Below are 12,332 nucleotides of genomic sequence, written 5' to 3'. Positions count from 1 at the left end.
GGAGAGAAATATTATTCAAAGGTCCTTTAAAAAAGTGTACAAGGCGAAGGACCCGAAATTCATCCCGGGAAAAAGGAGAAGGGTGATGATAGACCTCCCACTGCCAAAAGCGGCTGAAAGCCGCTCGTTAGAGGGCATTTATCCAAAGTGGCCAAACTTTCCCAAAATAGTCCTCTGGCGGCCAAAGGGGGGGAAAAGTGGAAAACCAAAACAAAACAACAGGCACACAGCCCCACACCGGCTGTGCCTCCGAATTACGCAGCCACTTCTCCCAGCAAAGTGCACGCTCCCGCGCCACGGCCGCACGCCCAGGCCGGCAAGCGGCGCCCCGCCGCGCACCCCCACACACCTGCCTCGGCCGGGGTCCGTCTCGACGTCTACCTGTTGCAGCTCTCGCCGACGCTACGACACTCCAGCTGCGGAGCCCCCCCAAATCCAACCACATCCAGGCCAGCGACTGCCGCTCCCCTGTAGCGGGAGCGCCCGAGGCAGCTACGCTCTTGCACCCAGGTGACTGCACGGGCTTCCTCCAGCAGCCTGAAGTTGGCTAGCGTCTCCCCGGTCCAATGACACCCCGGGCGCGGAGGGGCGGAGAGGACCCGGCGGGGCCAGGGGTAGGAGCTGGGCTAGGGCGGGCGAAATGGGGAGGGAGAGAGGAGAGAGGGCGGGTGCAAGCCCGGAGGGGGAGTGGGCCGGCTCCAGGGCCCCTTTTAAAAGCGGGTCACATGTCCAGATAAAGTTCAGGTTGCTATCCCGCCCCCTGAGCCCTCGCTATTGGCCCAGGGGGAAGCAGGCTCCACGCTGCTTGGGTGAGGATGGCTTCTCATTGGGCAATCGTGGCTGTCAGTCACCAGGAGGACGACATGACTGATACAAAGTTGCTGCGACACAGCCTGGACTCAGCAGCTCCCTTAAAGCCGCAGCTGCGGCGGGTTTTTGGGGGGCCGAGCAGCGGCTACGACACTAGGCAGCAGGCCCCCTCCGCACGCCGACCCCCGCCCCCTCGCTCAGCAGCCCTCAGCTTACTCGCGCCACCTGGCTCTCCTGCCGACCCTAAGATATCCGAAAAGACATATGCAAAGTGTGGTGACGCGGAAAAGTCGGGTTTTCCGAGAGCCAGTCAAGGTGTAATCCCCTCACGCTCTCCACCTGCAGCGCCAGGTGAAGGGCAGCCCTGGCCCAGACTCCACCCTCGGCGTCCGCGCGTAGGGGAGGACTCCCGCGGGGGCTTCACCGACCCCCGAGGTCCTCTCCACGCCCCTTTCCTGGGTTTCCCGAGTTACCTCTCAGCGGAGCAGCGGCAGCGTCTGCTGCCAGCATGCAAGAGGATCACGTTCCCACTTGATTTGAATTTCCTTGTTTTAACCGTGCAGGAAAAGTGGGTGATTTCAGCGTAGCCGAGCCTTTTAAACACAGCCTCCCACCCACTTCCTCAACACCCCCCCCCCCCCCACCAAAAAAAAAAAAAAAAAAAAAGTACCAGGGTCAAGAGCTGCTGCTCTCTCTCCTTATAATTTTGTTACTGTACTTACTACTTTAGTGTTGGATTTTTCCACTAGTTCAATTAGAAAGAAAAGCCTTCGATCGAGGATAGTCTCTTCTTTATAATGGGTGGGAGTGGTGCATATAATTGGGGGAAAACATACAGAAGAGGGGGAAGGAACCGAACTATTTTCTAAGGATACAGCATCTGCAAGAAGAAATGTCCAATTCCCTCCTATCGCCCCTACCTCAACTCTCCTCCCGCCCACTCAAACTCTGGGCTTAACTTCCATATCTAAGGACTTTGAGAGTCCGCGCATGAGGCTCGGTTTTTAGGCTCCCAGCTGGCTCCAAAGCAGCACCAGTGACGTACACACCTAAATCTGGTACCCTGGCCCTCGGCGACCTGCCTGCAGCCCGGCGCCAGCAGCTGCTCAGCCTCCCGCCTCACCCTTGCCCCGCGCCCGCGTAAGTCGTGGGGAAGGCGTTCACCCTGTGCCCAAAGGCCCCTCTTCGCCTTACGGTTCATTAAGCTTCGGGATTTCGGACCCTGAAAGCAAGAAGACTCAAACTTCCAGCCATTCCAGGCAGGGAACTCCCTGCTAGCGGAGGCGACAGAGACGGCGCGGGAGAGCTGGTCCCGACGCCTACTCCGATGTTCAGCATTCCCCTGCGCAGAGCGACCCCCGGTGTCCCAGCTGCCGGGAGTCCCGGCCAAGTGTCCCGACTTTCCCGAGGGGCCCGCTGTCACTCGCGCTCTCCCAGCCCAGCAGCAGCTGGGCGTCGATCGCACTCGGGCGGAGCACAGGCGGCAGGCAGGAGCGAGGGGAGTCCCGGAGCTGGCGCCCGGGCACACGAGGAAGCGGCAGCTCAGCCTGCGCTGCCAAATTATTCATTATTAAAGGAATGGACGTGCCTGTTTTACTAAGTTCTTTTTTTTTTTTTTTACCTCCTTTACGGGGAGAGCCCATTTTGCTCTGGATCTCGGCTTCTTGCAAAATCTAGGTTAGAACCGTGCAGGGACAGCCGCCGCGATCGCTTGCTTGCCCGCGCCCAGCAACCCTGCCCAGAGGCGGCCCAGCGGGCACCTAGGCTCCTGCCCGCAGCCCACCTCTGCGTGGACCCAGCCTTCACCCGGGTCGCCCCTGAGCTCCCCAGCTCCCCTCCCGCTGCTGTCAGTGCAGTGACTCGCTGCACTCACCTTTTCTAGGACATGGTAGGGACGCGGGTGGGGGGGCAGCGAGACTCCCGCCGCCGCCGCCGCTGCTGCCGCCACCAGCAAGTCCAATATTAGCAGATCGGCAATAACGATGGAGAGGATGGTAATCCCGGCGGTCGCCCTTCGGACGGTGGGTAGAGCAATAGAGCAGTAGTGTTGTTACCCCGCAGGAGCAGGCGAGACGCCGGTGCCAAATCGCTCAGAGGGGGACGCGGGCGCCCGCGCGCCCCCAGCAGCGGCGGCTGGCCTCGGGCGGGCCTCTCTCTGGGGCTTCTGGTCTCCCGGGCGTTGACGGCGGCCCTGGGAGCCTGGAAATTCCGCGGGGCGATCCCGAGTCCACTGCCCCGCAGCGCGGCTCTCCGCGCCCCCTCCCCAGGCCTGGGGTGGCCAGTGACAGCTCGGACGTCGGAGTGTGTGTGTGTGTGTGTGTGTGTGTGTGTGTGTGTGTGTGTGATGGGGAGGCCGCGAGGGGAGCTCTCGGCGCCGCGGCCCCCTCCGCGGGTCAAGCCCTCACCAGCCGGAGAAGGGAGCAAAGCGTACAGCCACCGGCTGGTGGGAAACGGGCTAGGGGAGCCAGGGGCCGCCCTCCCACCCCGGCTTCAGGCTGGGAGGAGGCCAAGAAAAAACGGAACCCCAGTGCACGTAGCACCCTACCCCTCACTCGAGGTCCCCCCCAAAGTCCGGCCCGGACCTCAAGCCCCAGCCTCAGGTGCAGTTCCCACCTGCGGGGGACCGCGCGGACTCAGGACTACTCTTTGGGGGCGGGAGGGAAAAGTTTCTTTTCCTGCTCCCTCGCTGCCCACCCGGGGAGGCAGCAACTCTCCTCCTCCTCTGGGGTTCTCTGCGCCTCTGTCCCACCCCCACCATGGGGGGGCGCCGAGGACCCACTGCGTTTATGCGCGCGGGGGCGCTTTGGGGGAGGGGGGAGTAGCAGCGGCCGCCCTGGTGCCCTAGCTCTGACAGCCGCTGAAACGCGCACGGCCGCGGGTCCCGGGAGCTGGCGGAGGAAGGAGCCGCGCGCCAGGACCCCTTCCCCCTCGGCTCTCGGAGCGCCGCGCGCCCCCGCGCCGCCCCGCGCGCCCTCGCGCCTGCCGGGGCAAACACCTACGCAGACGCGAAAGTGAAAGGGGGGCGACCGAGCCGGGGAGGCGGCGGGTGGCGCGCGCCTGCGGGAGCGCGCGGTTGGGGGGTGGGGTGGGCGGAGGATGTAGTGATCCAGGGATTCTCCTGCTCCCACTGCCCTGCGGAGCTGCCTCCTTGCTCCGAAGCTTCTTTGAAACCCCAGGTCACCTACACCCCGCTACACAGATCTGGGGATGTATGTGTGTGCGCGCGATATGCGTCAGCCCCAGACTGTTCCTCCGCACTGGTGCACTTACCCTTGGTGGAACATTGGGATGGGGGTAGGGGATGCATTATGAATGTCACTACCACTTACAGTCTCCTCTGCTTGTTGTCCTTTATGACTCAGGTAAACCCAGAGAACTGACTACATACACCCCTTTTCAGGTTTAATATTTCTTTTTCCACAGGCTCTGTTGGAACCCTCCCCCCGCCCCCACCCCGCCTAATTCTGGGTTCTTTCACGTTTTCTTTCTAAATAGCGGTGAAAATTGCTAATCCCTTCCCACACTAAGCCCTGTTAAATACCGAGCTGCCCTGTTAAAACAATCACTATCTTTCTTTGACCACATTCCCACTGTGGAATATCAACCTTCCCATTTCATCCGTCACCCACCCAGTCAGTGTTGGCAGTACTTAATTCTTAGATGGCTTAGAGTGGCATTTTGGCCTCTAGCAAAATGACCTTTTGCCTCAGTTTCCTTATTTGTAGGGAATGTGGAATCCTTAAAATATTTTAGGCGAACTCAAAAAAATAATGTATTTTAAAATTACCATATTAAAATATATTCAATGAAGTTTTAAAAGAACCACTATTTAAAAGTTTACTGACTACAAAAACTGATTTTTGAAATGCATCAAATATTAGATGGATTGAGATTGATGGGTTGATAAAGTAGACAGAGGGATAATAGATATCTGATAAAGCATACAATATTAATGGTAGATTCTAAGTGGTGGGTATACAGGTATACACTGTAAAATTCCTTCAACTTTTTTGTATGTTTGAAATTTTTCATAATGAAATGATAGAGAAAACCCTTATTTGTGGTAAACAAATATTGTAAAATTTCTGTTTACAAAATTGGTCAATTAGTCATTCTTCCCTCTTTACAAAATGATTTACCATACACATTCTATACCTAGGTACCCCACTGCTACGTAGTCAATAATTCCATTACAGACTGCTTGGTGGGGATCAGACTATTGTGTTATAACTAGAACATTTTAGAATTTGGAAGCTTTTTCTTGTGTTTTTTATTTTCGTGTCCATTCTCAATTTTTTATCTTCCCTGCCTTTAAAAGTTTGTTATTATAAAACTGAGATTGAATTCTTCAGGATCTATGGATATTCTTTTGATACTTTTTCACACCAAAATAGCTTCAGGAAATGGTCCATATGTCCATACATATCAGCTTCTACTATCCTTTTGAGAGATGTCAAGGGATCTTGCAATAAATAATGGGTAAAACTTTGCTTTCGGATATCTGAGTATCTAGATATTTGCCCAAACGTTTGAACAATTAAATTTCCATCTTCTCTTCATTTTCTTTTGCTGGCTGTAAGACAAGAGGTGGCCCTGTGCCACTCTTGAAGGGAGAACAGCTCTAGGATAAGATGTGTGGTTCCCTCATCGGAGGAGAAGGTAACATTGATTTTGCTAAGAATCAAAGATAGGGATGCAGGGGTTTCAGGTTATTTGGATTACTTCCATTCCAATACTCACTAATAAAGAATCCAATCAACTTTAAAAATATACACCCAGAAATGTCATTATGTGTTCTTAAGGCTGTCCTTTAAAAAGTTTGTTCTTTTCATCCTTTTAGGTATGTATATTTTTCTTTGCAAAAGAAAGGAAATGTTTGTGTGTTTTTTTTTAAAAGAGAAATAAGAATTAAAGGAAAAGCACAGAAAAGGACATTAACTTCATCTGCAAATGGTCGGAGACTACTTACAGCTGCCAAATAGTCTTAAATCTTGAAGGGACATCAGATATGTCCCTTTTGACAATTGTTCACCCTTAGTTCCAGTTTCGGTACCACTGGACACCTCCTTTCCTCAACCCATTAGTGTCAAACTCCCTGAGGTTTGCCACATTAAAGTGCAGGATTCAGCGTTTGCAATTGATATGTGACATCACATCCTCTATTATATAACTTCAGATACAAAGCCTAATATAATCTAAATCTGTGTTGGAAAAAAATCCTCACTTCCTCTTTAAGTTTTAGCAGAGTCAACCCTTGGTTCTGTGATCCTAATCCCACTTCTTCAAACAGCTGACACGGGGGGACGGGGGAGAGGGGTTTTGGGTGGGTGGATAGGCACTGAGTGGTTTGAGCCATGAAATCATAACCTCCCCCCCAAAAATTGAATATGTTTCTTAATGTATTAAATACCTCTCCTTTATATCTTTACTATGGACCAGAAAGTAAAGACCATTAAGTATCATATAATTTACTTCAATTTTTAAAAGCTAAAAGCTAAGCATTTGGTCATAGTTAACTTCATTAATAAGTCTAGCCACGATGGCTTGCTCCTTTCTTTTTCTTTCTTTCTTTCTTTCTTTCTTTCTTTCTTTCTTTCTTTCTTTCTTTCTTTCTTTCTTTCTTTCTTTCAAGGCTTACCCCCACCCCCACCTCCTGTCTCTTACCAGCTGTTGGGAAGAGTTGAGAAAGACAGAGAGTCAGAGAGAGAAAGGAGGGGGTTGTTAGAGAAGATGAATCCGGGAATAATATAAGATAGAACTTCTTCTTTGTTTATTGCAAAACACACATGTTACAGTTTATAAACACTGCAAGCAAATAAGAAATTGTGGACCAGAAGATAAATACAAAACATATCAGGATTTTTGTTACTATCCAAAATAGACCAAACTCAATATTCTAAACAAGTTGGAATATTTTTATTAGCTCTGGTTACTCATTAATTTCTGAATTTGTTTATCTAACTATTTATTCATCTGTCTACCTTAATTTCACTATAGCCATTTTAAATAGAAAATACACAAACCTACTACATTTCTATGGCCAGATTTTGAGATGACAGAGCACCGAACAGCCTATGCATCATAATTAGCATGCCATATTATTAGGAGCAAATCAGATTTCACTGTGCCTACACTGATGTTCTAAGTTTAGAAATAATGTACAGAGGTTGAAAATGGGGGGGGGGTATTTAGAGCAATTTATTTTTAATAAAGATAAATATATTTCCTATTTTTTTTTCTTTTTTTCTCTGTTCTTTTTCTTGGTTTAGTACTGGAAATTCACCACTTTTAAATAACTGTGCTAGTCTTAACTACATAACTGCATGGTTTGAATGCTCATTGGGATTGTGGACCGAGACTGTTTTCTCATGTTATGTGCAATAACAATCACAGAAAAGTGAAAAAATCCAGTGGGTCAGGTGTGGGAAACAAGAGTCTCTGCTGAACTTGGTGAAAAACTCATTCAGAATTTCTCATTAGGACTTCACAGGAGCTTTTCAGTAGTTGGCACTATATTTTTAGCAGCATTTTAACAGCTGTCAGTAACAACCAAGACAACATTTTGATCAACACTATTTTTTTTATTCTAACATAGATGATTGCAAAGAAATAAAATGCTTCAGGATTTAAATGTTGAGCTATGAAAGAAAAAAAAGAGGTATTTTCTTATGATATAAAATGTTAACACATCAAGGGCAGACAATAAGGTATTTATATAAAAAGAGGCCAAATGAATTCTTAAATTTTAATTTTCTGATGCCTATGTAACAGCATAAAGATGATTTTATTCTTAAAAGGTGTGTTCAATGTCAGAAATAGAAATGTCAGAATAAGAGAATGTGCAGTGTATCTTGTCATATAATTTGCAAGTAGGTCAAGAATAGCCATGTGGGTATCTGAAATGAATAAAATCTTTTCCTTAACATTAGCATTTATAAAGGGAGGTTATCACATGTCAGATATATGACACTGGAAATAGCAGACAGAAAAATGTAAGAAGCTTCATGACAGATGTCATCTTTATTCCTAAAGATAGAGGTAAATTTGCTATGGATAACGCATTACAAAGCAAACTAAAACTAAATCTCTGCAAGTGTCAAATTTCTCTCTCACCTATAGTCTCCCCAAATTGAATGATTTGGGTTTCAAGGGAAGTAGAGTGATGGTATATTATTAAAGAAGCTACTGAATCATCTTATCCGGAGGTCATCGGCTCATTTCAAGGTCCTAATCCAATTTTTGAGTTTGTCCCAACAAAGGCAGCTGAGTATTTCCCACTTCATCTAGCTGGCACAGTGGGGAATTAATGCATTCTTATATCAAATGATATTTTTATTATATTGCATTTGTCTCTTCTAATCCTTTTGGGGGCACCAATTATTAGCTCTTTCAATATGAAGCATTTTCAATTGCTTGGTAGGACTTTTTTAAACAGACATGAAATTTAGAAAAAAATTGAAGTTAGATCTCCTTTCCTCGTTCCCAGCACAAACCCCTGCTAGATGCAAATCTTTTGGTGTTGGCAGTTTTTCACAGAGCATTATATGGTTTTCTTAGTGCATAAATTTTTGACATTAAATATCTACATGTAAAAATGAAACATGTATAAAACACTTCCTATGTGGAAAGTATATCCACATCAGTTATTAATACTTAAACCAGAATCTATTTTGAAGTGCTTAGTGCTAATTATAGCTAGACTTTAATCTTTTATAAAACAAATAGACATGTTTCCATTTAAATTAGCTCATTACTTAAAAAAAAAAATGCTTTTTAATGGCCTTGACCATGAATGTGGTGGAACCTTGTCCTCTAAATAGAGGCTGAGTAGAATTAGTCTGCTGCTGGATGATGACAGTAGAGATTGCTTGCTTGTATAAAGGACCAAATAATACCTCAAGTCTTGGGATTTTCCTTATACATTCATAAATGTAACTTACACTTAGTTGTTGTAAGTTCATACAAAAGCACATACTTTTTTTTTTTTTTACAATTAATAATCTTTTAAATCTAGAAGAAACATCAATATATATAAAAGTATAATCGACTGTTACGACTGGTCAACTAGCAGTAGCTATGATGTGCACTGACCACCAGGGGGCAGATGCTCAATGCAGGAGCTGCCCCCTGGTGGTCAGTGGGCTCCCACAGCCAACCTCCCATGGCTGGCCAACCTCCTGGAGTCCCTCCCCCACTCTGGATGCGGTCCCTCACTGCTGGCCAGCCGGCCCCGATCAGCCCTGATCGCCAGCCAGGCCAAGGAACCCCACCCATGCATGAATTCGTGCACTGGGCCTCTAGTATTGGATATAAAACAATCTCAAAAAATGTTAAATATAACAAGAATTTTATTCATGTGAGATAAATCAACAGATTTTGAAATACAAGTAATAACATTACATAGAAAGCCAATAAAGCTCAGCACTTAACCTATTCCTAATACAGAGAGAGAGCTAGTATGTGGCCATTGGTGTGTGTTAGCACAGGGGAATGTGCAGAACACACTCTCTTCCTTAAGGGCAGGACTGACAGCCCTGTCCCTTCTGATTGGCTAATACCCATGCCTGATTGGTCAATGCTGCCAAACAGATCATTAAACTTTATCAGCATTATCTCTGCTTTCAGGGGCTATTCAAAATTTGCTTAAGACATGTTCAGACCACAAAGAGGCAAGAGAGAAGGATTCCTACAATAAAAGTAGTAGTTTCTTTTCCTCCAATTTTCAAAAATTCTGTATGTTGGATGGATTAAATGAAGAAAGAGACAATGCCCAGGTTGATTTGTCAACTTCTATATGAGATAAATGGAGAGGGTCTGCAGAAGGCATTCATTTTGCCATTTGGGGTTCATATGCTATTTAGAATTTATTGGCCTTCCTGGAATTTTGATGAAGAATTCCAGATTTTCCATACATTCCAGATGCCATATATCTATCTACCCTACTTACAGATTGTAAAATGTTGAGATAGATTACAAAGCAAGTTGTGAACTTCTTACTCTGGAGGAATTTATAAGTAGGGTTTCCTCTGATCAGGAATAGCAAGGGCAGGGGTCTGTAAGCCGGGCAATGTAGTAAAGTATCTATCAGTTTTGTTTGGCCTTTTAAATAATTGTTTTACAAAGAGGAAATGAGATCAGGAAGAAAGGCCCAATATAGCCTGATGAATTAATGGGTGATAAAGTACATTGGAACTTTGACACCTAGCTTTTTACATTTTCTTTTGAATAGTTGCCTCTATGTCATGAACCAGGTATCACACAAAAGAGGAAATTCAGCAGTTTGTCGGTTAGAGTGGCAGTAAAATATGAAGGTTAAACGCAGAGTCTGGAGCCAGGCTTAGCCTGGGTTTGGACCCCAGCTCTGCTTTGGAGTAGCTGTGTGACTATGGGTAAATTACATAAACTCTGAGCCTCAGTTTCATCTTCTACAAAATGAGATATAACAACTTACCTCATAGGGTTTAACAACCTGCATGATGACTGGTTTATCTTATATAATAAAAGCCTAATATGCAAATCGTCCTCTTGGGCAGGCAGTCGACCGGGAGTTCAACCGCTTGCTATGATGTGCGCTGACCACCACGGGGTGGTGAGGAACATGGCGGGCATTGGCGATGCAGTGCTGGCAGCGGGTGGCAGTGGAGGCGCTACCGGCCCCAGTGGGCCCCTGGACTGCAGCGGGATGGTGGAGCAGGTGAGCGGGTGGTGCCAGGCCAAGGTGGGTGAGAGTGGGGGCCTAATCCCCTGCTGATCACCCTGCAGATGGCAACCAGCGGCAGCTCTGACACTTCCATTACAGAGAAAGGACAATAGCAATATTACAATATTTCTTCTAATTATTTTCCTTTCAATGTGCAAAAATGCGTGCACTGGGCCATTAGTAGTAAATAATAAATATCAGCTGTGTTATTTTTACATACTCTTAATTCTAAACAATTTCCTCCTACCCATTTCTCTACCTATATTCTTCCCTGCTCTCCATGCACTTGGCATCTGACCTTATTGGATCACCTCTCCCTTTTTTGTGTTTTTCTTACTGGGCTATTTGATATTCGGGGCTATCTGCCTGGCTTCCTTCCAGTAATATTCAGGCACAATTTCTTCTTCTATCTCAAGCCTCCCATCACAAAACATGCCACCCTTGTGGCACAGTTCCATTCCCCCTACTGTAACCTAGAGCTCATGGCATAAACCTGACCTGGACCTTTACATACTATTTATAAGGTCTTTTTGCTACTTGAAGAAGTAAATTCCCTTAAGTGAAATTTAAGAGATAGGGCTATGGGTTCCCCAAATCTGATTTTATTTTCCTCTTTCCCAGGACACAGGAAAGCTACATATCTCAGCCTCCCTTTCGTTTAGGCTGCGTCCATATGACTGGATCAGGATCCCAGTGCAGTGGAGGTGATGTGCTCCACTGTTGTAACCCCCCTCAGTGATTGTCCAAGCTCTCCCTTCCCTTGAAAGCCTCGGGGGCCTGAAGTTTAGAAAGGAGACTGGATCCCAGAGTCACCTCTTGGAGGAAAGCTACTGAGGAAAGTTACATGAACTACATTGGACTATAACGTGAGAAATAAATCTTAATTGTGTACATTTCATGATATTTGGGTGTATTGCCTCAATTAATTTAGATTATACAGAATAGAAGTATTTGGACAGGAAGTAAATATACTGTGAATAGTATTATAGTAGAGTTTGAATGTAGAGTTTTACTGAATTCATTACGGAATTTACTAATAGGTAGCTGAGCAGAATGTTGTAGAGAAAAGGATAGGAACTGTAGAATGCCATAGAACCAATTCAATCTCTGTCTCAAGCATTTATAACTTTGACTTTAATATGTTCCACTCTCTGGAATCCAAATAATACTTTTTCTCATAGTGTTATTGTGTAAGTTAACTAAAACATATTAAGTAACTCTCTTCTATCCCTATACCCTTTCCAAAATTCCAATATTTCCAATCCAGTATTTAATTTCTGTGATTCTTCATTCTAGACTGCTTTTCATAAAGTTGACTTTATAGGAGTGCTGGACTAAAGTCTTGACAATAAAGGGTAGCAATTTGGTCCAGAGAAAATATCCATATCCTTAATTTGTGTCCAAATAAAAGAAAATCATTATAAAATTTTATGTGTTGAAAGTAGTACTTAGTAGAGAACAATTTTGCCTTTATTTAGTGCATTATTCAGAATGTCCCCAAGTTAGAAAGCTATGCCAGGCACCATGGCACAATTGTGAAAATACTGTATTTAATTAAAATGGGAATTTCTGAAATGATTACTATATAATTTATATTTCAAAATCTTACATAAAATCTTGACCCATGCAATATTGATGAGTTAATTTTCCTTTTCCCCATCCCATCTTAACAACTAGAAGAACAGTCTCTATTTGAAATTATTCAGGGTGGGCCATTGGCAGAATGAACACTAGTAAAGATAGAAATACCGAGTAGCACCTATTTTTCACCCTCTCTGTTTGCACACACACAATGCTACTGGAACACTCAATATAAATGCAC

General features: G+C 45.7%; 1 protein-coding gene and 1 long non-coding RNA gene across 3 annotated transcripts in view; one reads left to right on the top strand and one right to left on the bottom strand.

Annotated features, from left to right (window-relative positions):
• NR3C2 (nuclear receptor subfamily 3 group C member 2) overlaps nt 1-1,360 on the bottom strand; it is a 305,287-nt gene extending 303,927 nt beyond the window's left edge. For both annotated transcript variants that reach the window (XM_028151490.2, XM_028151493.2), the window contains exon 1: nt 1,284-1,360. In XM_028151490.2, coding sequence (XP_028007291.2) covers nt 1,284-1,320 — 37 coding nt within the window. In that variant the 5' untranslated portion in view covers nt 1,321-1,360. The remainder of the gene's footprint in view (nt 1-1,283) is intronic.
• A 1,363-nt stretch (nt 1,361-2,723) lies between these two features.
• On the top strand, nt 2,724-11,371 carry LOC129149461 (uncharacterized). The gene is made up of 3 exons (XR_008556361.1): nt 2,724-2,831; nt 10,344-10,504; nt 11,132-11,371. It is a non-coding gene; the product is annotated as an uncharacterized LOC129149461 (long non-coding RNA).
• The last annotated feature ends 961 nt before the right edge of the window (nt 11,372-12,332 follow it).

The sequence above is a fragment of the Eptesicus fuscus genome, chromosome 6 (assembly GCF_027574615.1).
Source record: "Eptesicus fuscus isolate TK198812 chromosome 6, DD_ASM_mEF_20220401, whole genome shotgun sequence".
Taxonomy (NCBI): Eukaryota; Metazoa; Chordata; class Mammalia; order Chiroptera; family Vespertilionidae; genus Eptesicus; species Eptesicus fuscus.
This window is presented reverse-complemented; position numbering and strand designations above follow the sequence as displayed.